We start from the raw sequence: 25611 nt of genomic DNA on the forward strand, positions 1-25611 counted from the left end.
TGATAAAAGTCAACTTCATTTACTCAGATCTTAAACAAGTTTCGAACGTACAGCGATTTCAATTAATACAAAAAAAGTAAGACATTTTTGATATTATTTTAGACTTGGTGCAACCTCGCTTCACACAGGTAATGCATATTGTTGCAGACTCTTGTTGCTGGACTTTGTGCTCAAGGCAAGATAATACACATGCGCTATCTAAAGTCAAGTGTTTGTCAAGTGAGATTATCCTGAGTTCAACATGTCCGTCTTGTGGCTGCCTTATCATGTTCGATGTCACGGTTTCAAAGTTGCCGCATTGAAACAAACAATTGTTGTATAGTGAGAAAGATTAACTTGTAGTTCCCTTTGACAGATTGACTGATTCATTTCGATTTGATTTTGCTTGCTCTTTTCCTGCTGCGTGGTATGCGCTTTTGGGTGAGTTTTGATGTGTTAAAGCACAGGAATTTCACAGGAAACGAAGTAGGCCTACTTAGTTAGAGAATACTGTTACTGTAGAATTGTATTCTGCACTAGAAATACCAAAATATGTTGCATAATTGGTGGAATTTTCTCCTTTTTAAAAATCGTTCACAGTGACAACAGTTGCGATGGATAAAAATCTCAAGAATAAAAAAAATTGTGTAGTTCCCTCGGTAATATTGACTTTTGTTGTTTGCCTTTCTGCTTGTAGTTGTGTATTTATTTATTTGTAGGTTTTCAGATACCAACCCACTGCTTTCAGTGGTTCTTCCAACGTTGGAAAATTATAGATTAAAGCAAAAAAATCTAAATTTATCGACTTCGTGCGAGACAAAATTGGAGGCGAAACTCTTGACCTTTATGCATAAGCCTTGTGGAATATTTGCGTGAAGACGCCAAGAAGATCGGCCAGACACAACGCCAAATACTGTGCGAAATATCAAAAACGTTTGAGAAATGTTCGACTCGCCAAAAGCCTGGATTTATAAAAAGTAATGATAAGGCTAGCACGAGGCGTGAATGCAGGAATATAACATTTAAATTCTTCAATAGGTTTAGTCAATTCAGTGTTTCATCAAACAGTTTTTCTGAACGGTACAAATTGTAACCTACAGCTAAATGCGTAGAAAAATAAACACATCCATTCCTTTCGCACGATGTAGTTCAGTCACTGCAGCAGTTGAGAAAGTCCGATGGAGAACAAATGTAAACTTGTATCTTTCCAATACAATTGCAGAAGTACATTCAACCAAAATCCATTATAAGATGCTTGTTGTTGGTGCACAATAAAGCTATCTATCATACACTACTGTAGCATCACACAATATAATTGTGATTTACGTTTATAATTAATTACCTGTCTTGGTGATCCCTCATCCATGCAATCTCCTGGAAGAAGAAACGTGTTATATTGTGCCATATATTCGTGAGTTTAGATCAAAAGCATGCGACCTTTACAAGTGGACTATTGTTTTGTTGATGGCAGTACGAAACTTTGTCTACAGTGCGCGATAGTGCTAGGTCGCCAAGCATTAAATTTAAGTATGAATAGAAAAAATTAATAATCAATAAAACTGTACGCTTCATTGAATAACACGTTCACAGCAAAGTGCATTAAAAGAATAGCTTTGCGCAAAGATTAGCCTACGCACAATATATCGTGATGACTGCATTCAGTTTTACAATCAGTGTCCTTGCTAGAAACTACTTTTACAAATGTATTATTCATGTCAAAAACCAAGTGCGGGTCACAGGTTAAATAATCAATCTTAACCCAATCACAAACACAGTATCTCCGTTTTGGTCAGTTTTAGTGAATGCAGACACTGCATTTCCTGTCTCCCAACTCGATTTTAGCAAAGAATAAAATTTGTTCATTTAATTTGACGTACAACTATCCTGGGGGCAATTTAAGACATTTTCATCTCAACTCGTGTTAACCAAGCGTAGTCAACACATATCAATTCGGAGTATGCGCTCATGTATGGCACTCTTCGTTGTAACATCTACGTTTCGCTTTACTTTTGTTTGCTGAAAATGATGTTTTTGCGACATGGCATAAGCCATTTTGGAGCTTGTTTATTAAGAATGATGAAACAAATTGTAATCCCTGTATGTATCATACATAATACAGCATCTATGAAGTGCAACGCCTCTTCACATAGAGTTTCACCACTGCAGCTACAACCAATTTGTGATTTGAGAAACCGTGTTTTCAACGACATGATCGTAAGATTAGCTACTGATTTGCAAAAAGATACCGTATGCAAAATCATCTCAAGCTAAACGTAGACAATGTCGGTAACTTGCAGTCGCTTTAATAGTTTTAACTTTTTCACTCCTTGCAGTGCAATGCATGACATTGACTTAGTGGTTGCAAAAAAAATAAACGTAATACAAAACGGAAGAAATAGATGCCTTACTGCCACGCTAATATATCATTGAAGTGGGTTGTGATAAAGTAAACAAAGGAAAAAAAGTCAAGTCTTTACATTATAAGGTTAAGTGGGCAGTTTTGCAAGTGAGATAACAGTGAGATACCGTATCTCATTTGGTTCAGCATGCTGTGTTCTCATTGGCAAAGCTTACTAATTCGAATCTAAGCATCTTTTAACTTTTATGATCATTTTAGCCTGACGTACCGCATATATTTTTAATTGTAGCAAGCTAACGGAAATGAGCATGAGTTAGGTCCTTTCTTTTGTAGTTAAAATTATGTTCAATTAAATTATCATTTCGAACTGAGTCGCTGAGTGTCAAGTCCTCGGGATGCCAACCATTGTTTGCTGAAGCCAGACCAAGCTTCCAAATACACAAATAAAATAAACACATGGTATATGCGACATGTACATCTTTTGACGATATACGGTAATAAACCTTTAATGTCAGAAACGTATGATCACATTGAACATTTATAAACAACAACGTAAACTACAATAAATTGACCTATTGAAATTGCACCACATCTGAACTGAAGGTACAAGAAAATAATCAGAAAAATAGTCTGCAAAATGATTAAAACACTACGTGTTTAGCAAAATGTTTACAACACTGGAAAACTAAAAAGCGACATCGCTTCAATTACAAAAAAAAATATTCAACTTAAGTCAAAACAAAATTTGTTTTGGTGATGTGATGAGTGCAGACGAGATAAGCTTCACCAAATCCAAAACCTCTGCTTAATATCAGAAGTCATGGCAAATAGTTTTATTCATGTAAACAAGTTCAGTGCAATTTTCAACAGTGCATCATTTTCAAAAATATAATAAATTCAAAATAACCAAAAACTAACCTTGGACATTTCCAACTAGAAGAAAAACCAGCAGAGAAATTTTGAAAATCGTCATTCTACTCTACTGTATCAATAGGTCAGTCACAAAGTCAATATGATATGTGTATTTAATCTTCAAACTGAGTAAATTGTTCTTGGAAGGCCGGCTTCTCTACCTTTGCATATTCCATTCACCAGTAGCCTAGCCCTTTTAGAAAGAATCTATCAGATATACGCAGACTAACTTACTGTAGATGCTGCATTTAACAAACAAAACAAAAAATTAGATCACGCGATTAATTCATTAGTAGTATGATGCTGTTCATTTAACTTTCAGGTTATGAAGGATCAAAATAAATTGAAATCAGTTATGAATTAAATTTGACAATATACGCAGTTTGGCAAGCAAACACGTCTTGGGATGCAGTTTGCTGATGCGATACATCTTCTACATCTGCTTCTTTGTTTGCACATTCTTGGCAACTGGTGCCGTCAAACAAACACTGGCGCTCTTACGTTGATCAAACGTCGCAAGCATACAAAGCAATGCACCGGCAGCACTGCAGATTAATGCTACCCCACTATGAAAGCAACGCATTAGTGTTGTGATAGATTGGATTTTGCTTCAAGTATTTAGCTCTGCTAGGCGTTAGCTATGATGGAAAACCATGCAGAAAACAACTCTTTTGCAAACCACGGGCCAAAGGGGTTACTTTTTCATAGTAGGCTACATCGCAATTTTGACGGAATGTTCATTGAAACTTCTTTTATTGTGACACAAGTAGGCTAGGGCTGCTAGCTAGCTATCTAAGCTATGTATGTAGGCTATGTAGAGCTACTATCTAAACATTTTTTGTACTGTGAAACCGTTTTAGATTGATCACAAGATGATTTCGTAGGGATCATTGTGCGATGTCATTTGCCTTTCTAATCTGTTAAATTTACAAGCAGTTAGCCTACCTCGCCTCAGCCATTTCTTTATTACCGTAGCCTACTTGAAAACAACTTCAAAGTTTCATCCAGATCAAAAAACAAAACTCAAATTTTTTCAAAAGTTTTGTCCAAGACAAATGACCGTACATCACAAGAAATGCTTTAACAAGTGTTCGGCTATTTGTCTGCTACTGTTCTCAAAACTCACTGTCTGAGCCAGCGAAAACCTGAATTCTTGCCGAAGCTCTGAAGTGACGTGAACCAAGCGTCAGCACAACTGCTGTGCACTGCACTTCTTAAGTAAACATAAGATTTAAAGGCCTATAATAAAGTCTGCAAATTCAACTTTCTTAGATACTGAAACACTTCTAATAATTTTCGACGCAAATGTCGTGAGAAAATGATTCAGCATAAACCTTTGCATCTTTCAGAGACCAAAAGCAAAGTATCTCTTTGTCATTCTGCTTGCGTGTGACAAACTGACAACAAATCCCCTCTGAAGGTTCGGCAGCTTTTTTTCTTTTTTGTTAGTTCGTTGGTGAACATCTGAGAAAAAGTGAGTTGAGCGCCACCTACCAGCAAAAATAAAAAATTTACTAATATCAAAAACTGAATCCATGCAGTCAGTGGCGTACGCAGGGGGGGGGCATTGGGCCATGCCCTCCCCCCCCCTTAAAAATGTTTTAGTAGTTAACGACGTAGATTAAGGCATTTAATATGTTTTGCATTGCTTTGTCAAAGCAATTACTGTAACAATGTTGTTTTATAGACTAATTAAGCCAATACGAAATACATGGCCCAATCCACCTACTCCACCCCAGGTATCAGGGGCTCTATCCACTTTTAGAATTCGGGGGGGTGATTTTTGGACAATGGGCTAAAATCGTCATATAGTCATTTCAACTTCTGGGGGGCGCAGCCCCCCAGACCCCCCATTGCAGCATCAGCTTCTTTCTGATCGAAGCATAGGGTTTCCAAGTAGTTTCACAAAGTATGTTTCGGAAAGGGCATTTTTGGGTAAGCAAACTGGTAGTCACTTAACAAGAAATTATTCTGGCACTGCAAATGAAAACTAGAACCAATCATAAACTACGTTTTCCGTGACGTGAAAAAGGGCGAAAAGAAGATGATACAAAGCAAATCAAGTGCTGGATTTTCTATCAGCTGTTTGCTTATTTGTTTTTCATATTTTTACCCTGCATTGCGAGAAAGCGGACTTGAGCGCTATGCATCGGTGTACGCCTTCCGACATACACCTGACCCACGCTGCAGCCGACGGCAATGTCTGTTTCCGGTTGTCTACTCTACTTATGACTTAAATTTGGTACTACCCATTACTCGAAATCGATCACTGAGTACAGGCAATTATACTCATAGTGAAGTTTCTTGCCCAGAGAAACAACAGCAAGTGCGGGGGGGTGGAGTCGAACATGCAGGCTCTCGACTGCGAGCCCAACGCGCTAACCACTCGGCCACTGCTTCTAACTAAGTTGGCAGCTGGTTGGCTTTTTAGGGGTTAGGGTTAGAAAGTAGTCATTTCATTGGCGTGGGTTCGATTCCCACAACTGCTATTGCTCTTTTTTCTTCTGTAATTACCAAATAAAGTTCAAAACAAAGATTAACTCTCTGGCTAAGTGCGAGAAAGGTCACAATTGGACGGTAGCCTTTTATAACATGTTCTGATTGGTTGGCGGTGTCATTCTAGTCATTTGCAGTGGCAGAATTTTTTCTTGTTAAAGTGGCTACCGGTACCAAGCAAACTAAGTTAAAACACAGTGTAAACGCCGGTAGGCACTTTAACATTACCCACTAGTCGAAAAGGTACGCAATCATGCGTGACATGTTCATTCGCGATTCAGCTGATTTCAGTCATGTGACTCGACACGTGATATTCTGATTGAAAATTTTTGATACAAAGAAATTTAACTGAATGCTTCACCACAACCACCGTTGCCTAATGGTTAGGGCAGAGGAGTAGTAATTTCGATTTTGTGGGTTCGATTCCCACTAGTGATGCAAGCCGCACCACGCCGCGCCGCGTACGCGGCCGCTTTTGACTTTTTCGCCGCGTGCCGCGCCGCGCCGCGTGGAAGGTTGAAATGACAAAGCCGCGCCGCGCCGCTTGCCGCGTAAACTTTCAAGAAATTAATTTTTCGTAAACGTAAACTTTCAAGAAATTAAACTTTCGTAAACGTAAACTTTCAACTTTTCAAGAATCAGCTATGAAACTTCAAATTTAAATTGGAAACACGGATCAGTTATTTTTCCCTTCGGAAACCCTAAGATGGAAAGCTATGCAAATCAGTGCTTCCACTTTGAAGGATTTTATCCCGAAATCGGGATTTTTCAACGCTTCGAAGGATAAAAAAGGGATTTGAAGAAAAAAAGGATTTTTTAGGGATTTTTAGCAATTTTACAAGGAAATTTTGTCTTAAAAAGGGATTTGTTCTTTTTAGCAATTTTAAAGAAAATTTTATTCATATTTCCTTTCAAAAGTTCTAAAAACGACTGGAATAACGATGATCAGCTGGTTTCCATCGTCCCTCGCCATCCGGAACCCCTCTTACTCCCTGTCCCATCCTCGCCTTTCTATCGCTTGATTTCTTTTATCGCCACTTTGGGAATTGGACGTGATTCCAGACTGTAGTGAGAGAGTTAGTTCTCAATTCTTTGAGTTAAAATTAGGTAATCCGTTGATTTACAGTTGAAGTTGAGTAGCAATGACAAAGTTCACTGAGGTTCGACGTGCAGTTAGGTATGATAAGCTTGGGCTAGTGATATCTTTAGTGTTTGTTTTTTGTTTGTTTGTTTATCTTTATCCTGCATTGCGGGAAAGCGGACTTGAGCGCTATGCATCGGTGTACGCCTTCCGACGTACACCTGACCCACGCTGCAGCCGACTGCAATGTTTGTTTCCGGTTGTCTACTATACTTATGACTTAAATTTGGTACTACCCATTACTCGAAATCGATCACTAGGTAGAGGCAATTATCGTAAAGTTTCTTGCCTAGAGAAACAACAGCAAGTGCGGGTGGCTGGAGTCGAACATGCAGGCTTTCGACTGTGAGCCCAACGCGCTAACCACTCGCCATTGCTGCGTGCTAGTGATATGTTTAGAAAAGTTAGTTTTTGCCTATGCTAACTGATGGTGTCATAATAATAGAGGCTATGTAGTATGTATACACCATGTATAGATAGTGTACACAGTCAGACTGAGTCAGTATCATGAATAGGCCTAGTATCCTGGAGTTTTTCGTCAGTCTCAAATGATTGTGAAGGCGTTACTGACAAGGAGAAAAAAGAGATAGCCTAGCCAATAGTGTTAAGTTAGTGGATTAGCGCATCAAGGAAAACTAAACTAAACACAAAAATAAATTTGTTAATGGATGGATAATTCGTTGAAACTGGACATTTACCACCTGTACATTTTTGCTGTTAGGGATAGGTTAGGAGTCCGGGTTGGAAAGATGAGAGTGGTAATTGGTAAATGATGTCCAGGACTCCAGGTGGTAAATGTCCCAGAACCGACTAACTGACAAGCAGTTTTTTGGCTGGACAGTGAACAAAGGAAGTAAACCATGTTATTGTAAAACATGGGCTGCTTTTGTGCAGCCTACTGTTCTAATAAAACAACGTTGCTTCGACATACCGGTGCTACTGAATAAAATCGAGATTAAAATAGCTTTAACTGAGATTAGGCTATATTATAATAACTTTAAAGTTGTATTAGCACCTTTTTTAACCTAAATAACGTTAAAAATAACCTCGCCTATGAAGGAAATTTTGAAAGATTTCCGACTGAGGAAAAAGGGATTTTTCAGGACAAAAAAGGAAATTGAAGAGGATTTATCAATTGTCAGAAGTGGAAGCACTGATGCAAATGCAAATTGCAAATGGCTTGCAGTTGACAGGGTTTTAGGGCTTGCTTGTCAGGGAAGCTGTACGAATGTTTTTGGTTAGTAGCCTAGCTGATAAGCTCAGTTACCAGGCTATAGGCCTAGCGCAACTACCGCATTATTTACTATATCAGTTAGCCCAGTGAGTTCAGGCTATAAGTTTTACTCTTGTGTGTGTAGTTCATATAGCCACTGGCATTATAATTGCATTATTGCTTACAAAAAGTGTTCAAAAGTCCTGATACTGGATCCAGGAACATTCTATTTGTCTTAGTTTGTATTATGTCTTAGAACTTAGATGCATTGCTGATAAGAGAATATGATCTGGTTAGCCTGGCCAATTAGTGCACAACTCTATTGGTACTAGGTTACCAGTTATATGCCATGGATGCTTTTTCCTACAATTGACTTTCTAAACAATAACTCGTTAAAATATTTTTTTTTAATTTTGTAATTTGCGGTGTGCGGTGCGGTGCAGTGTCAAAGTTCCAGATAAATTGCGGTGTGCGGTGCGGTGCGCGGATAGATGAGTCAGTTGCGGTGCGGTGTGCGGATAAAAATTTTGGGTTCGCTGCATCTCTAATTCCCACCCTCTGCTAATACTATTTTTTCTTCTGCAACTGAACTGAGTGCAAGAAGGATCTTAATGACTGCAATCAATGGAGTTTATAAGGAAAATTGTGACTAAAACACAAAGCAATTTCACATTGAAAAGCAGGCACTCTTCGACAAGAGGGTGATGTAAAAGTGCCTACCGTAAACGCCTGGTAGGCACTTTAACGAAGGACAGGTTTCCTCGTGAATCAGCTGTTTGCAGTCATGTGACTCACGCCATTATGATTGTAACCTAATAAACTCAATTGATTGCAGTCTTTAAGATCCTTCTTGCACTCAGTTCAGTTTCAGAAGAAAAACGAACATTAGCAGAGGGTGGGAATCGAACCCACGCAATCGAAATGGCTATTCCCTTGCCCTAACCCTAACCCATTAGGCCACGCTGCTGTGGCGATACATTCACTTAATTTTTTTTGTATCAAAAATCTTTGGAGAAGATCGGATCGAGAAGATCGGAATATCACGTGCTGAGTCACATGACTGAAATCAGCTGATTCGCACGGAAAACTGTCCTATGTTAAAGAGTCTACCTAAACGCCTGGCTCGTAGTTCAGGGTTGCCGAACCAAAAAATCATATTGAAATGAAATGTATATTCATATTGATAAAAAATTCAAAATGTGCAGCGAAAATATATTTTTCAAAATTTGATCAATAAAATATCACAAAACCTTTTCAAAGCCAAATGAGTGGGGGGGTGATTTTGCATTGATCACCCCCCCACTCCAACTAGTGGGGGGGTGATCACCCTCCTCACCCCCCCTTGGATAGAGCCCATGCCAGGTATGCCAATGTAGCATAGTGTTCTGTAAGCCTATTATAGTGATTAGTGAGAGAGAAATGGATAAAGTCTAAACTAAAACCATATTGGGATATCATGAAGACGTCTGGGATATCAATGGCCAGTAGCATAGCCAAGGGGGGGGGTTGGGCCTTGGGGGTTACAACCCCACCTTGGCACGCGTGTGACGTCACGATATTGAGAATGATGCTTTCAGTCTCTTTATGCTTGGGAATGATGGTTTCAGTCTAAAAAAAAATTGCCTAATTTTAAACAAAATTGCATTAAAAGAGCGAGTTTTGCCAATACCAAACATTCAAACATAGCCAGGAATTAACAACAAGAAAACATAGAGACTTAGCTTTATTTCCGAAAAATGCCGAAGAAAACATGATCTTATCCTTTTGCTATGCCACCTGACAGCACCATTTTACAGGAATATTCATACCCACATTTTTGTTGAAAATGCTCTCAGAATGCATCAAATTCAAAATAATTTTTCAAAATTTTTTGGGGGAGGCCCCCCAGACCCCCCGCCGCTGGGTGTCGTCTTAAGCGAAAACGCCGTCTGGCTTCGCCCGCCGGTCGTCAAAACCCCCCCTTTCAAAATTCTTGGCTACGCTACTCTCAATGCCCCCCCCCCCCCCCCCCCTTGAGAAAATCCTGCGTACGCCACTGCATGCAGTCATGTGAATCACCAAAATTTGTGATTACCAACTAGAGCAGTGGCTCCCAACCTGGGGTTTGCGGACCCCTTGGGGGTCCGTGAGAAAGCATTTGGGGGTCCATAATTACCTTGATGAATTTTGGACTATATGCATGCATTTGATGATTTTTTTTCTATATGCACGGATGGAGCAGCAGCTATGCTCGGGAACAAATCAGGATTTGGTGCTTCAGTAAAAAAACGAAGCTCCTCGCGTGGTTGTTACCCAGGCCTGGATTAACCATTGTGCTAGGGTGTGCTAAAGCACAGGGGCCCCGCAGACAGAGGGCCCCACTTTTCCTAAAAATGAAATAAATAAAATAAAATAACAAATTTTTCCTGAAAAACATTTTCAAGAAAAGAAATTAAGAAAAGTGGGGCCCCTCTGTCTAAAAAAAGTAACACTATCAATATATCTCCCCCTTCAATGCAACTGCAGACTTGCTAGAAACTTCTGCTGCAAGAGATAAATTTAGGATAAAACCATTTATTTCAGTGATTGATGCTCTTCGCTCTCATTTAAGCAGAAGAGCTACTGTGTACAAAAGAGTTGCTAAGAATTTCTCGTTTTTAATTGATCTTCATGCATCAAAGGAATAGATTTTACAGAGTGTTATGAATTTAGCGAATTAGTTTCCTACTGATGTTGATCTCTGTCTTGTTGATGAACTTTTGAATTTCTACCTGTATCTTAAAAAGGCTTATGGAAATAAAGCAAGTTTTAGTCATGAAAACATGTACCAGATAATAAAGAATGACAAAGTTGAAGCTGCTTTCCCTAATGTAGAAACAATTCTTAGATTGTTTCTTTGTATGATGGTCACTAACTGTTCTGGAGAAAGATCATTCTCTAAGCTGAAAAGAATCAAAAACGTACTTCGGTTTACAATGACACAAGAGCGGTTGGCTAATCTGAGCCTTTTCAGCATAGAGTGTGATAAACTGCGACTTCTCAATTTAGAAAAATGTCGTTCGACTGAATTTCATGTTAGTTTTCTAAATCCTATTGGTAGTTAGTAGTGAATGAAAGAGCAGTTTAGAATAGATATTCAGAATAACCTTTCATTGCAATTTGCAGTGTAGTGTGCACAGTGCCGGTCTTAGGGTTTTTCGGGCCCTGTGCGGAATATGCTTTTGCGGGCCCCAATGACAATAATCCAATTCAGTGGCGTAGCTAGGTACTTTGAAAGGGGAGGGGCGGCGGTGGCGGCGTGATCGCTAAAGACGACAACCAGCGGCGGGGGGTCTGGGGGGCCTCCCCCAGAAAATTTTGAAAAATTACTTTGAATTTGGGATATTCTGAGAGCATGTTCAACAAAATTTAGGCATGAATGTTACTGTGAAATGGTGCTGTCCGGTGGCATAGCAAAAGGATAAGATCATGCTTTCTTTGGCATTTTTCGGAAATAAAGCTATGTCTCTACAGTATGTTGAGTCTGGATGCAACCTATGTCGTCCCCTGAAATCGTGTAGCAAAATTAAATTTCGACTTTTTTCGTTCCCTGAAAAGATCGAGAAATTTTGAAATGTTTGCGGCAACTCCGATCAGCGATTTCGGCTATGTCGTTTTTTTTTCTCGATCTTTTCAGGGTACGAAATATTCAGGCGACGAAATAGGTTGAATTCGTTGAGTCTCTATGTTTTCTTGTTGCGAATTCTTTTGCTGAATTCACTTGTTGAATTTTTCCTTTGAAAATGACAAAATTACTGCATTTTCTGAGTAAATTGCGGGCCCCCTAATTTGCGGGCCCTGTGCGATCGCACGGTTTGCACATCCCAAAGACCGGCACTGAGTGTGCAGTACTAACAGTGGTCCCTTGCTACAATGTTTTCCCTTGCACGGTTTCGTTGATTTAATTTGTGTGATTTTGCATCCATTATAACGTAAACATTGTTGACTTAATTTGCACATGCTTATTTAATCATCGATCACGTGCTATTTCAAAGTTATCTAACTTAGCCTACCTAAGCAAGGCTCGGTTTCCTCTGCAAGCGAAACCAGCTTACTTCCATTACGCTCTACGTAAGCTTGTAAGGGCCCCCATAAAATTCATTAGCACATGGGCCCCATTTGACCTTAATCCGGGCCTGTTGTTACCCATTGGTTCTTGCACAGATACGCCTTAGCAGCAAAAACTTTACCAGCAAGTCTCCAAGATTTTCTGACGAATTGCTTGAAAGTCGTTAATTTCATCAAAAGCAGAGCTGTAAACCACCGTAGCCTACTTTTAAAGCGCTGTCAAGAAGTAGGGCGAGATTACGAAGTTCTTTTGCATTATTCTGAGGTACGTTGGTTATCTAGATTTTAGAGGAGAAGTTTTAAAACGACTGTAGCAGCTAAAAAATTAGGCATCAACTCTTTTGAAAGCAAAAGAAAGTCCCCTCTCAAAATTGTTTGAGAGTAAAAGTTTTCTATACGGCATGGCCTACTTAGCCGATATTTTCGGTCATATTAACAATGTTAATCGTGGCATTCAAGGACCAGGTGTGACAATAATTGATGCAGCTGAAAAACTGAAAGCGTTTTTAGCCAAGTTGCTGGTTTGGAAACGCAGATTGGAAGTAGGTAATTGCGCTAACTTTCCAATGTTAGAAGATCTTATCTTGATGGATGAAACTCAAAGAGAATTTACTCTTTTAATCTCTATGAGAGCAAAGTTTTGCTTACACTTGGAAACCCTGCAAAGCTCATATCAACGTTGTTTCTTAATTTAGAACACCTACCGAACGAAGTTGAAACATGGATTCGAAATCCTTTTCTTTTTGACTTGAACAACATTAGCGATGACTATCTCAGTAAAGATGACCTAATTGATTTGAGATCAAAAGAGTTATTACACATTGAATTTCATTCAAAAACTGTGAAAGAATTTTGGTGCTCACAACTGCAAACCTACCCATTCTTGGCAAAGCAAGCGATTATTGTTTTGTTACTATTCATAATCACTTACCTTTGCGAGGCAGGATTCTCAGCTCTTGTTACAATAAAAACTAAACATCGAAATCGCCTGGACGTTGAAGATGACACGCGTGTTGCATTGTCAAAAACTCAACCACAGTTCAGTCGTTTGGTTCAGGAAAGGCAACAACAGTCCTCTCATTAAATTTGCTTACGTTGAAAAAGTTTCGTCATGGCACTTTGGGTCACCTTAATATTCAAATACTGCTGACATTTCTTGAACAATTCATTCATTTTCTTATTTGAGCAACTGTTTAACCTGATATTTGCCGCAGGAGTCATAGCGGCAATGCAATATGATACAATACAGTAAGGCCTAGTTGAGTAGCATAATTATTACAATAGTCAATAGTATGTTAATTGAGTTTCAGGCAATTTAGGGAGGGGTCCGCAGAATTAATAATTTGTCTAAAAGGGTCCGTGACAACAAAAAGGTTGGGAACCACTGAACTAGAGATTTGCGATTTGGTAATAATTTGGACATGTCTGATATCCCTATTAACTAGGCCTACCATATTTTCATCGCCTAAAAAGAGGACACGTTTCGCAAGCAAGTAGAATTTTACGCTTGAAGAATCGTTTACATTATTTTAGATCAGGGGTTCTTAACCATGGGTGCACGCACCACTAAGGGGTGCGAAATCTGTGCCTAGGCGGTGCGGGGATGCTGAATTATCAAGGTTAGTTATAATACGTATGAAGTAAAGTTGTTTTTATCAGGTTTCAACAAAAATTTCAAATTGTAAGCGACTATTAGGCTAAATATCAGCCAATCCTAGGAGGGGGAGCTGCGAGAACTGGTTGGCAATTTCAAGGTGGTTCGGACAAGGCAAAAGGTTAAGAACCGCTGTTTTAGATCATTGCAGTAGGCTATAGGTTTACGCAGCATAAGTTACCGAAAAAGAACAAGAAAAACAGATTGACTGAACGTTTAATTTATTTTTTTCTCATTTTTAGTGCTTCTTAAGACAACAAATGATTGTAAACGTATATTTAAGAGTCAGCAAAAAATGAAAAAATACCTAATTTTTAGACAGTTTCAGTCAGACAGCCATGATCGCAAAAATCTGCAAAATGTGACAAATCAGGCACGATTTCTTTTGCTGGAGGCAGGGGCGCCGGAACGGTTTTTGACTGGGGGGGGGGCAGGATTATGAAAAAAGGGCACTTTTGTTGCTGAAAGGCCAATTTTTTTAAAGTTTTAAGATAAGATATAGCAACAATGCTCATCCATCAGCTCATCATCGAGTAATGATACAAGTGTCCGGTATACAAAGAACAATGGCACGGGAGGGCATCATGCTATGTTGTAATGATGTAGGCTAACCTACTGTGATACAGAATTTTGTGTCGTGCGTATTATTTTGAGGCAGAAATGAAAGATTATGATTAGGCTGAAAGCGAATAGCTGAAATTGTTATATCGTATTGCAAAATGCGCAGTAGCTTACATGACCTTAAAAGGGCACCATTGCTCCTCCTGCCCCCCCATCCACAGAAAAATTGAGGGCAGGGAGGCATCCGGCGCCCCTGGCTGGAGGTTAGGTGTTACACACATTTCACTTATAGACACTCGTTTCGATTTGTTTCAAGTAACAAAGGAACCAAACTGAGTTGATAATCAACAATGTTTACAACCGTTCTATCAATATAAAACGTATGTAGGTAAAAGAATAATTTTTTGTGAAAGTGTGAGCATGGCCTTTAAAATGTCGTTTAATATCTTACAGTGAACCAGGCAATGAACGTTCAATGACAGTTCCATAAAATGCGCCAATTTCTTGTAGAATTTATAAATCAGCATGTTACATTGGTATACAAAATGTTTAGATAACAAATAGCCTACAAGCCGTCGCTGAAACGTCATCAAGCAATATAATCCCGTTGAAAATATAAGCAAGAAAACCAAACTGTCAAAAAAGAGGACATATGAGCATTTTTTAGTGTCCTCGGAGGACAGTTTATTTTTTTTTGAAAAAAGAGGACAAATCCTCTTAAAAGAGGACGTATGGTAGCCCTACTATTACCAAAGTAGGTGCTCTTTGGTAATAGGGATATTTACCAAAGCTATTATACCAAAGCTACCGGGTGTGTTAGACACGGCATTCATTCAGGCAAAAAAACGAAATTAATCACATGATTTTGTCGAGGGTTGGTGGTTTTGTCATTGTTGGTGAAAGATCAGGTCTCTTTGAATGTTTTGTTTTAAAATCAACTCAGCAGAAGAGCTGTGGAGTCGGGCGAAAAATGTACGACTCCTCGTTTATAACTGGCCGACTCTAACTCCGGCTTTAGTGTTGCCAGATTTACTTGGTTTTGTTGGAAAATTTTTTCATTTCAAACTTTTTTGAAAGGAGTTGGTCAAAATGATATTTTCATTTGTTACAAACGAAATATTTAAAAACACTTATTTCTTTGACTGCATGTTTGTTCCAGTAATAAATATGAAATTGACTTTAATCAATGGTCGTTATTGATGATTTGTATATTTCCTCTCGGATAGCTCTGAATTTGTGCAAGAAGAAACCTTAACATGAAGCAGCGCTAGCTCGGCTCTCGGGGTGTGCACTTGAGCAACACACTTCAAGGACAGCTTTCAATTCAGCAGTACCTAGTCCTAGTGGATGGAATATAATTTGTTGACAACAACAATCGGAAACTTCAGTCCGCCAATTCTGGGAAACAGACCTGTATGATTCAAAGCCTAATACTATTGTGCAAAACTGCCATGAATAACCTAATGGAGGTTTCTCAGTCTGAGAATGAAGATTCAAACCAACCAACCATGTAGGCTTATGCTACGCTAAATTATTTTTTCACTATTGACATGTTGAAGTTTGATAATTTCAAACATTCTTCCTCATCTTCTTTATTTACCTTTTTAGTGTCGTTGTGGCGACCTTCCGATGTCAAACCGGTCGGCCTTGGGCGAGTTCATTTGTCAAAACATCGATCGGTTTTAAAAAACGTTAATGTGCAAAACGAATGTAGGTAAAAATCCAGAAAGAAAAAAAATCCAAAAAGAAAATATCCCGAAGGGAAGAAATTCGGAATGGAAAAAATCCGGAATAGAAAAAATCTCGAATAGAAAATATCTCGAATAGAAAATATCTTAAATGGACAATAGGCCATACAGAAAAAATGATCTGCTCTGGTAGGTGGCCTCCACCTATTAAGCTTATCTCCGGACCAGACGATTTTGGGCTTAATAAGCGGGTAGGCCTGTTAGCCGTGAATGTAAATTGGTATTTTGCAGTGGACTAGAGTATGTACTGGACATTGTGTAAGTATTTCATAAAATATCAACAGCATTACGAAATCAACTTTTGCTGTTACCATGTTAGCATATTCAAAATATCGTAAGAAGATAGCCCAGATAGCTCAATTGGTTAGCGCGTCACTTCTGGAACGAAGAAGCTTCAAGATCAAGCGGCGCTGGTTCGACTCTCGGGGTGTGCGCTTGAGCAACGCACGTTAAGGACTGCTCTCCATTCAGCGGCATCTAATGGATGGAATAGTTCCCTGGCAACAAGACTTCAACAATCGGAAACTTCACTCTGTCAATCTCGGTGACCGGGCCTGCGTCAGTGATTCAAAGCCTCTACAAGTATGCGAAACTGCCAGGATTAAGCTTTGCAAGAAGCTTTCCCAGTCCGAGGATAAAGATTCAATCAATCAATCAATCAATCATATCATGGTCATAGGGTCAATGATGTATGAAAAAATCTTGAAGGATAAAGCTAGTTTTGAACTTTTCATCATGGCTTCGGCCAACCATCGGGAAGGAATTTTATCTGTATGGATATTTTCCATATGGATATTTGCCTTCCTTTCAAAACAGCACATAATTATTTCCTCGCACGCAGAGTTTCCAAATATAATTTACACTTATAACAGTCTGCAATTCTGTGAACAGAGAACATAAAATACATTTTGGGCAGAAGAAACGCTAAGATATTTGAGAAACTTTTTGTGAAAACTTTTATGGGAGTGCTTCAGCACCGCAGCACACACTAGCGAGCCGCCCCTGGTCGGTAATATATTTTTTTACGTCGTGGTCGTTGAAACAAAAAATGCTCAATTTAAAGGAATGTTAGCTTATCTCTTTGGTTTTGTTCAGAATTAGGCTACAGAGGTTTTATTTTCATCGTTTTTAGTCTGTTTGTTGATTGTATAACACCGTCTTTATTTACTCTGGTTTATATATTAGATTATTAGCATCCAACTGTACTGTAGCAAGATAAAGACTTATTGACTTTGTTCTAGCTTGTGAAGTTGCCAGTATAATCACAACCAATTTGATTAAAACAGAAAAAAAATCGAGTGTGAATTTTGAAATATTTTGTTTTGACGTAATATTCCTCTTGACGTTTTTCCTTTTCATTTGAACATTTGATTCATTTGAAATAGGCTGTGTTTTGGGCTTTGGCTTTGTTTCGAAAAATGCGATTGAAAAGACAATTGAAGCGTTTAGAACGAAAAGTGACTAAGTCACATTTTCACTCGAATTGAGTTAAGTACAAAAACGTATTGTTTTCATTGTCCTTTGTCACCAGACACAAAAATATTTTGGTATGAAGTTTGCTAGGTGATCATTTTCGAATACAGGTTTTGAGCGGAAACGTCATTTTTTCTTCTAAAAGTAACTAAGTCAGTTCTGACCAATAGCGTCGAGTCATTTAACCACGTGACATGATTTTTATATTGCTTTTTGATCGGGTTCCATTTTAGAGGACATAAAGCAGAGTTGCCAGATGGCTTTTTTTAGGCCAAATTCCAAAAATCTGGCCTTTTTAAATTGCAGTTAGCTTAAAAAAATTGATGCAAATAAGGCCAGAAAATCTGGCCTTATTTGGCCCTTTTTATGGCTGCAAATTTTGACCGGTTAAAAAACCAATTTTATCAGAAACAGTTTTATTTTAATCATTTTTTTGAAAGGTTAAGGTATAGCCTATTCCCAAGTATTGAAAGTGAGTAAGTATACAGCAAGTAATGGGCTAATGGCATACTGATGATGAATTAAAGTGATAATGGTTTCTAGTTTTTCTGCCACTACAGTAATTTTTTATTAAACAGATTAGCAAACGAGAGAGAGAAACCTTTTATTTTGTCTGCTGAGAAAAATAGTATACGGTACAAATATATTGTACCAAACGAACCGGTCATTATGCTCTGACAGTTAAATTATTTTTTGTTATGCTTAATCGTTAAATGGCATTTACAAAAAAATATTTTAATTAAGTTGTTAGCGTTTATTTAGCCTTAATAGAAGTAAATAAAAAATTTGGCCTTATTTTATAATGAATTTGGCCTTACTATAGCTTGAGTATCTGTAACCCTGATATAAAGTCATTAGCTGGTTACCGGTTATTTAGACTGGGACACTGCCTCTGGTTTAAGTAGGGTAGGTGAAGGATTGGGATCATTGCTAGTGTTAAAAACGGCAGTGTTTTTATCAGCTTTTAATTGTAGATATTTTGCAAATAAGTGATCAAATACCGGTAGTATTTATAGGCCTACTGCTTTCGAATCAAATTCAGCAGTCCACAGGTCCAGTTTGCAAGAAGTTTAGCAGTGCAGACTTCAATATTCATGGGACATGATTACTGATTAGGCTATTTGATGGAGTGTTGGTGCCAGCAGATAACGAAATGAAGTACACTTAACCGAAGATTAAGTAGCCTATTAGATTGGACTATTATTTTTAGAACTTATTCTGTAAAGGTCCTAGCCTATCTACCAGTCTTCTTTACTTCTATACTACACTACTAATGAAGGGAAGAAGGTTTTGAGAGTGTACCCAATTATTATTATGTAGGCTAGTCTAGTAGGCCTAACCCAATTATTATTCTACTGTACATTGCCAATGAAGGTGGAGAAGTCTCTGTACTTTACCTGTTTTTTTTACCCCATTAATTACCAGTAACCGTTATTATGTGCTACCAGCCTAATTTTTTCAAGATATTTCTAACCCAAAATAATTCTTTGCAGATTATTCCAATGTCATATTAGTACGAGGTTTGAAGAAATATATTTAAATAGCTTACTTTACAGTATTATCTGGAGTAAGAGATGGCAAATTCTGTTAGGCCTATAGGGTGGAGCCTGTGACAGTGCTCTCTGCAAAAGTGCTTAAGTCCATCATTTGTGTCTAAAAGTGCCTAAGTGCCAATTTTGAAGAAAAGTGCATAAGTCCAAAAAAGAATATTATCAATATTTTTTGACAAGTTCAACTAAAAAATCAATTAATAGTGCAATCAGAACTAGGTTGGGGTTGTAGACACTGACGTATGGTAAAAAGAAAAAAATCTTTTAAATCTTGATTTTACAATGCAATTGAAAACTGTATATGTCAATATCTCCTTAGTAGTATTTTGTGACTTAGTCACTTTTCGTTCTAAACGCTTCAATTTCGTTCGCGAAAGAACGACTAATTATTATGATCCTGTGTCTTTAAATTGAAAATAGTCGTGAGCGACATGAGAGTTGATTACAAACCGTTAACTTCAATGTTTTGCATCACGGCGGTTAGCGGTCTCATGGTGTAACGGTTAGCACTCAGGACTTTGAATCCTGCGATCCGAGTTCAAATCTCGGTGAGACCTATACATTTTTTTTTATTGTTAAAATTCTATTCACAAGTTTGGTAAAGAGGTGACTTTCTTCAACCATAGACAGATAAAACCAAGCAACCACACGCAGGGCGGCCGCCCCCTTGCCCTCAATTTTTTTTGCAGATGGAGGGGCAGGGGGGGCAAAGGTGCCCTTTAAAATTCATGAGTAAGCTACTGCACATTTTGCAATATAAAAATTTCTGCTATTCGCTTTTAGCCTAATTATAATCATTCATTTTTGCCTCAAAATAATATATACGGCACAAAATTTTGCAACAGAGTACAGGCCTTAAAACTCGTTTTTTTTCGGCAGCCATCGTAGCCTACCGGGAGCTCCTTCTCGGCGGCCAAATCTGCGTGCTTGGAGGCCAAAATACAAAATAAAAATAACGATAGCACAAGTAAATAGAATTAAACTTGAAACAATGCAAAAATGATCACTTAGCGTTGTTGAAGTCTGGGCCTGGGCGACGTCCTACAATAGAATCGTTGCACCACGGCCACGCATAATAACTGCTTTATCGGGATTGTAATCCAATACAGCGGGACTATCTAACGACACTCGCATGAGTGTCTCCAATGTGGCTAATTTTGAAGAAGTTCGCCACTCCCCTAGAATTCTCTTTAGCAACGAAAAATAACGTTCGACATGTGTTGACGATGACGGCAAGGTAATAAAATAAGTATTTCAATGATGTGAAGGACATTACTAAAAGAAGCATAATTTTTTCAAAATATGATCAAAAAATGTTTTCTCCTCGGATGTCAACTGACCTAGTTCTCCTTTCTAACTAACCTAGTTCTCCTTTTTAATGTCCGACAACATCGAATCGACATAAAAACGACAATATTGCCAGCCGATGTAAATTAGCACTTCGGATTAAGACTTTGTTAAAATAAACGTCAGGAATTACAAACAAGACTTACAGCGCTGGTGATCGCAGATGGATATATTCCATCAATAACAAATATTCCTGCACAATGCAACAGTGGCGATTATGACGCGCTGACCTAATTTTGCGTCACTCTTTGATACTACATATTTTCGACAGTTAATCCACGATCATTCTATTGCGAAATTAAAGAATTGGCTAGAAGAGACCGGCGGCCAAACTTGGCCGATTGAGGAGGTAGCACCGGCGGTCATTCAACCGCTACTTAGCGGCCATGGCCGCAGGCTGCTTTAAGGCTTGACAGTAGGTGACATCATTATAACATAGCATGATGCCCTTCTTTGTATACAGGACACTTGTAAGCTATCATTACCGGTACTCAATAGTGAGCTGATAGATGAGCATTGTCGCTATATCTTATCTTAAAACTTGAAAAAAAATTGGCCTTTTAGTAAACAAAAGTGCCCTTTTTTCGTAATCTTGCCCCCCCCCCAGTCAAAAATCGTTCCGGCGCCCCTGACCACACGGCATTTAACATAATACATTAAAGTAAACATAAACTATAAACTACGAACGTTTTCGGCCACACATGTTAGCCCTTTTCAAGTAACGAAAAATAACTGATTTTACATCTACATTGAAAATAAATAACTGATCTACACAATGAATTGAAAAACGAAATGCATAAGAATGAAACGGCAAAGCATGTGTATGGCCGAAAACGTTCGTAGTTTATGGTTTATGTTCACTTTAATTTAATGTATTATGTTAAATGCCGTGTGGTTGCTTGGTTTTATCTGTCTAAACTTCTAGCTCTATTTCATCAGCGCTTTGGCTTTAGGCACAACGAGTTACACAGAGGTCGAGACAACGCACAATGGGATTGTTATTGAATTGAGAGGAAATAGTGACGTCATAGTGGCCTACAATTGTCTTAGTAAAACTGCTCTAGTATGCAGATAGATGCAGTCATTGTGCACTAACTGCACTATGCAGTGTGCATTTAGGTCAGAACTCAGGAATTATTTTACTTCAACGAAAACTGGCCTACTTCAGTTCGATCCCTAAACTTGGTATGAAGGTGATTGTTCCAGACAATTGTTCACCAAATCAAACGTCATGTAAAACCGTTCAGGTCTACTGAATCTTAGCGTATTACGTAATGGAATATTTCTAAAAAATGAGCAAATTGCAAGACCTGTAAAACATTGCAGCTGCAGCATAGCATTACATCATCGTTAAATCTTTAATTACTTGAACAGGTGTAAGCTAAACTTGAACAGGTGTAGGCTAAGCCAAACTTAAACAGGTGCTTGAATGGCTTGTCATTGCTTGTCATTATTACGTCACAGTAGATGCATACGTGCATTTGAGATATTGCAATGTATTCTCGTCATTTTTAAAATTGTTGCTTGAAGAGTGGTCGAATATTTAACTGTTTTTGCTTAGTGCTTGCCAGTTGGACGAAATTTCCGTCTTTATCCAAGTAATTTGCATTGTAGTGACAAGTTTAGTGGTGTATCGTGTTGCACCCAATTTCGACAGCCTTGGGCTATTTTTACAGAAATGCAATTATCGAATAGACGTTTTCAGAAGAGTGTTTCTTTTCGGTCATTACATACAGACGAACGGATCCGGGAACTTTATGTTACAACTTTCCCACGAAGAGATTATGCTTTACCGCTGTGACCAGTGATTCATCGGTATTCTATGTCAGCACAGGGATGAGAAAACCGATATTTGAAACAAAAATAACCTACTGTACAGTACTTCGATTTGTTTTGGCATTTTAAAATACTGGAGTTTAAATTGTTTCAAAATCAAAGCAATTTCATAAGCGAAAGAGAAAAACTGGAGAATCTCAGAACATAATGAGCTGCCCGACTCGCTTTGACCCGATAAGGCTACGTCTGACACCAGTAGCGTATCCTGGTGGGTTGAGCAAGGGAAGCAATAAAACTCGTGGGGGGTAAAAGCGTGCCAAAAGCACCCGTTTTTTAGGAGGTCTAGGAGCATGCCCCCCGGAAACTCTTTGCAAAATTAGCCAACGCTCAAATAATGGTTTATAGTGCTTTCTGGAAGCCTTTTTGGTGTAATATTTGTAAGAAATTTATTAGCAGATAAACAGCTATTAATTAGCTAAAGGTAGCTCTTAAAGAACGGACAAAAACTGCGGCTCAAATTAGAGAACACCAAAATTCAGTTTAACTTCTCAGTTAGCCTACCCCCATAAACATTGGCTCGTGAAAAACACGTGAAATTCTGAGCGAACTCGTGTAATACTGGGATACGTTCCTTTTACACCACTTTAACACGAGATTAACACGGATTTTTTACACAAATGCCGTCAATTGCTATATTGCATTATAGCCTATCATATTTGAAGCAAGTTTTTCGTTTTGAAATGTTGATAAGCATAGGCCTACATCGGAAGCAGCATTGTAGTTGCACGACGTAAAAAATGCTCTGTTGCAAAAAAAAATTGTGAAAAATGATACTGGTCACAGCGGTAAACCATAATCTCTTCGTGGGAAAATTGTAACATAAGATTCCCGAATCCGTTCGTCTGCATGTAATGACCGAAAAAGAAACACTCCTTTGAAACGTCTATTCAAAATTGTATTTCTGTAAAATTAGCCACCTGGCTGTCGAAAATGGGATGCAACGTCGTACACCACTAAAACTTGTCACTACAGAACAGATTACTTGGATAAAAGACGGAAATTTTCGTCCAGCTGACAAGCACTAAGCAAAACGGTTAAACATGCGACCAACCTCTTCAAGCAACAATTTTAAAATGAATGACCAGAATAGATATCAATATCTCAAACTCACGTACGCAGTACTGTGACGTAATAGTGAAAGACATTGTCACGCAATTCAAACATGTGTTCAAAGGTGATGATGCAATATTTCATGTTTAAACAGGTTTGACACAAGTCTTACAAACGATGGTGCAATTTTGGCTCATTTTTAGGAAAAATTCCATGACGTAAGATTCAGTAGACCTGAACGGTTTTATATGACGTTTGATTTGTATAGAGATTGGCCGTAACCATGGCGTACTTAACAGAGGCCAAACCAACGTGCGTGCTGGAGTCTAAACTGGAGGCGAACATTTTCATTGACATATTGCATTGCAAACACAGTATATTTAAACCTAAAACGATTATAATGAAAACTTTGCTTTCAAATTTCAAAATGTAAAATACATTTTCATCCATGGCATTTCATATGCTTGACATAGTCTATTCCAATGAATAGTTGTTCCCGTGTGTGTTACAATAATAAAAACAATTACAGTAGATGTGTAAGGTTTTAACTTTGAAGTTATTATTTTGTATAGAGCTGATTCACAAAAATACAATGTACCTACATGGTCAAAACTACTACATGAAAGGACTGTGGCTAGTAGCGCAACTAGGATTTTAGTAAAGTGGGGGGGGGGCTAAACCAAGCCCCCTGGTTGCGCAACTAATGTGGTGCTACTTTAGTTCAGATAATGAACGAAAAAATTATCTGTTACGACAACTTTAAATAATATCAGTGCAAGGACTTCTCAGGAATGAAAATGGACATTTAAAGAAGTTCTATAACAGTCTTTACAGAAGTCTCGACAACAAAGAAAAACAAACAAAAAACAAGTTTTTAATGCATAAGTTTTAAAATCTTTTGTTTTACTTCCTTTTCTGATACAGGTGAAAATAGACAACAATAATTTTTAAACATAATATTGGCCAATGTAGCTGCATACTTTTTGTTCACAGATACCTGGTATTGATCTGATATAAAGTGAAAAACACGACATAACGAGGTTCTGCAACAGTGGTTAACAACTTCATGAAACATGATATAACCATAAAGTACCCATTGGCAAACTGTGTCACCTGGTATATGCATATATATGGTATATTTCTCTTCAGGATTTCGAGGTAAACGAGAAGTTGTTTCTTTGTTTGCCTCATCATAATTTCCATGGCAATTAGTCACAACATTTTCTACCCATCTTAATTAAATATCAAATAACCTCTTAACATACTTTGAAATATACATGAAAATGAAGATGTAATGAAAACTATGCCTGCACTAACTATAGGCTACACTTTGCAATGGCACAAGTTTGACAAAATTAAGGTCACAAATGATGCTTTGAGACCGCATGAACTGACCAAATTCAACTTATCAAACTTTAAGCAGCACAATTTAAATGCACAGTTTTTATAAGAACAATCTAAACATGTTAACGTTTTGCTTTTTTTTTTAAAACTTTGCTGGTCTCAAAATTGGAGACTAAATTTTTATTAATGCACACAAACTTAAAAGCGTTTGTTAGACTATTCCTTCTTATACCACATTAGACTATTCCTATTTATACTACATGCACAGTATAGAACAATCGGGTATTTTAGACTGCAACAAAATTTTAAAACCAGGTTCGAAAATGAGAGTGTCTTTTAATTCCTGGGTGCCTTCATGCTACATTTTTGCTGTACTGTTCTACAGTGTAGCAAAGTATTAGCCTGCACAAGTCTAGCCAGACTAAGCAATTATTTTTCTAAAGTAGAATTTCAAAATGCTGCATAGGATTTCTAGATTTGTCTGAGCCATGGCAACCTTGAAATACTGACTATGCAAGCAATTTTAGGCTCAAGAGCTGAAGGCTGACCTTGCAATCATGCGTTTAATATACTACACCTCTACTAAAAATAAAAACAGCTACACCAATTTGGAAAAAAAAAACAAAGCTAGCCTCAACAATTCCCATCATTCTCAAAGGTACCGTACAGTAAGTTACTTTTCACACAATTTCATAACACTTCTGGGTGTGCCCTCAAGTAGCCTAACATTATTTTACCAAAACCGATGCGGCTACCGGCATTCGCTAACTAGCCTTCAGCCTCGGTACTCAATATTTGTTTGCATGGCCAGTATTTCAATAAATCAACATTTCATTTATCCAAATATCCTACCCTAAATAGC

General features: G+C 38.1%; 1 protein-coding gene and 1 non-coding gene across 2 annotated transcripts in view; one reads left to right on the forward strand and one right to left on the reverse strand.

Annotated features, from left to right (window-relative positions):
• Positions 1-1349, reverse strand: part of LOC145769072 (extracellular matrix organizing protein FRAS1-like) — a 79633-nt gene extending 78284 nt beyond the window's left edge. The window contains exon 1 of the mRNA XM_082580669.1: positions 1322-1349. Coding sequence (XP_082436795.1) covers positions 1322-1345 — 24 coding nt within the window. The 5' untranslated portion in view covers positions 1346-1349. The remainder of the gene's footprint in view (positions 1-1321) is intronic.
• Positions 1350-19657: 18308 nt separating this feature from the next.
• On the forward strand, positions 19658-19729 carry Trnaq-uug (transfer RNA glutamine (anticodon UUG)). Its single transcript has one exon. It is a non-coding gene; the product is annotated as a tRNA-Gln (tRNA).
• The last annotated feature ends 5882 nt before the right edge of the window (positions 19730-25611 follow it).

Source organism: Aplidium turbinatum, chromosome 4 (assembly GCF_918807975.1).
Source record: "Aplidium turbinatum chromosome 4, kaAplTurb1.1, whole genome shotgun sequence".
In the NCBI taxonomy this organism is placed as follows: Eukaryota; Metazoa; Chordata; class Ascidiacea; order Aplousobranchia; family Polyclinidae; genus Aplidium; species Aplidium turbinatum.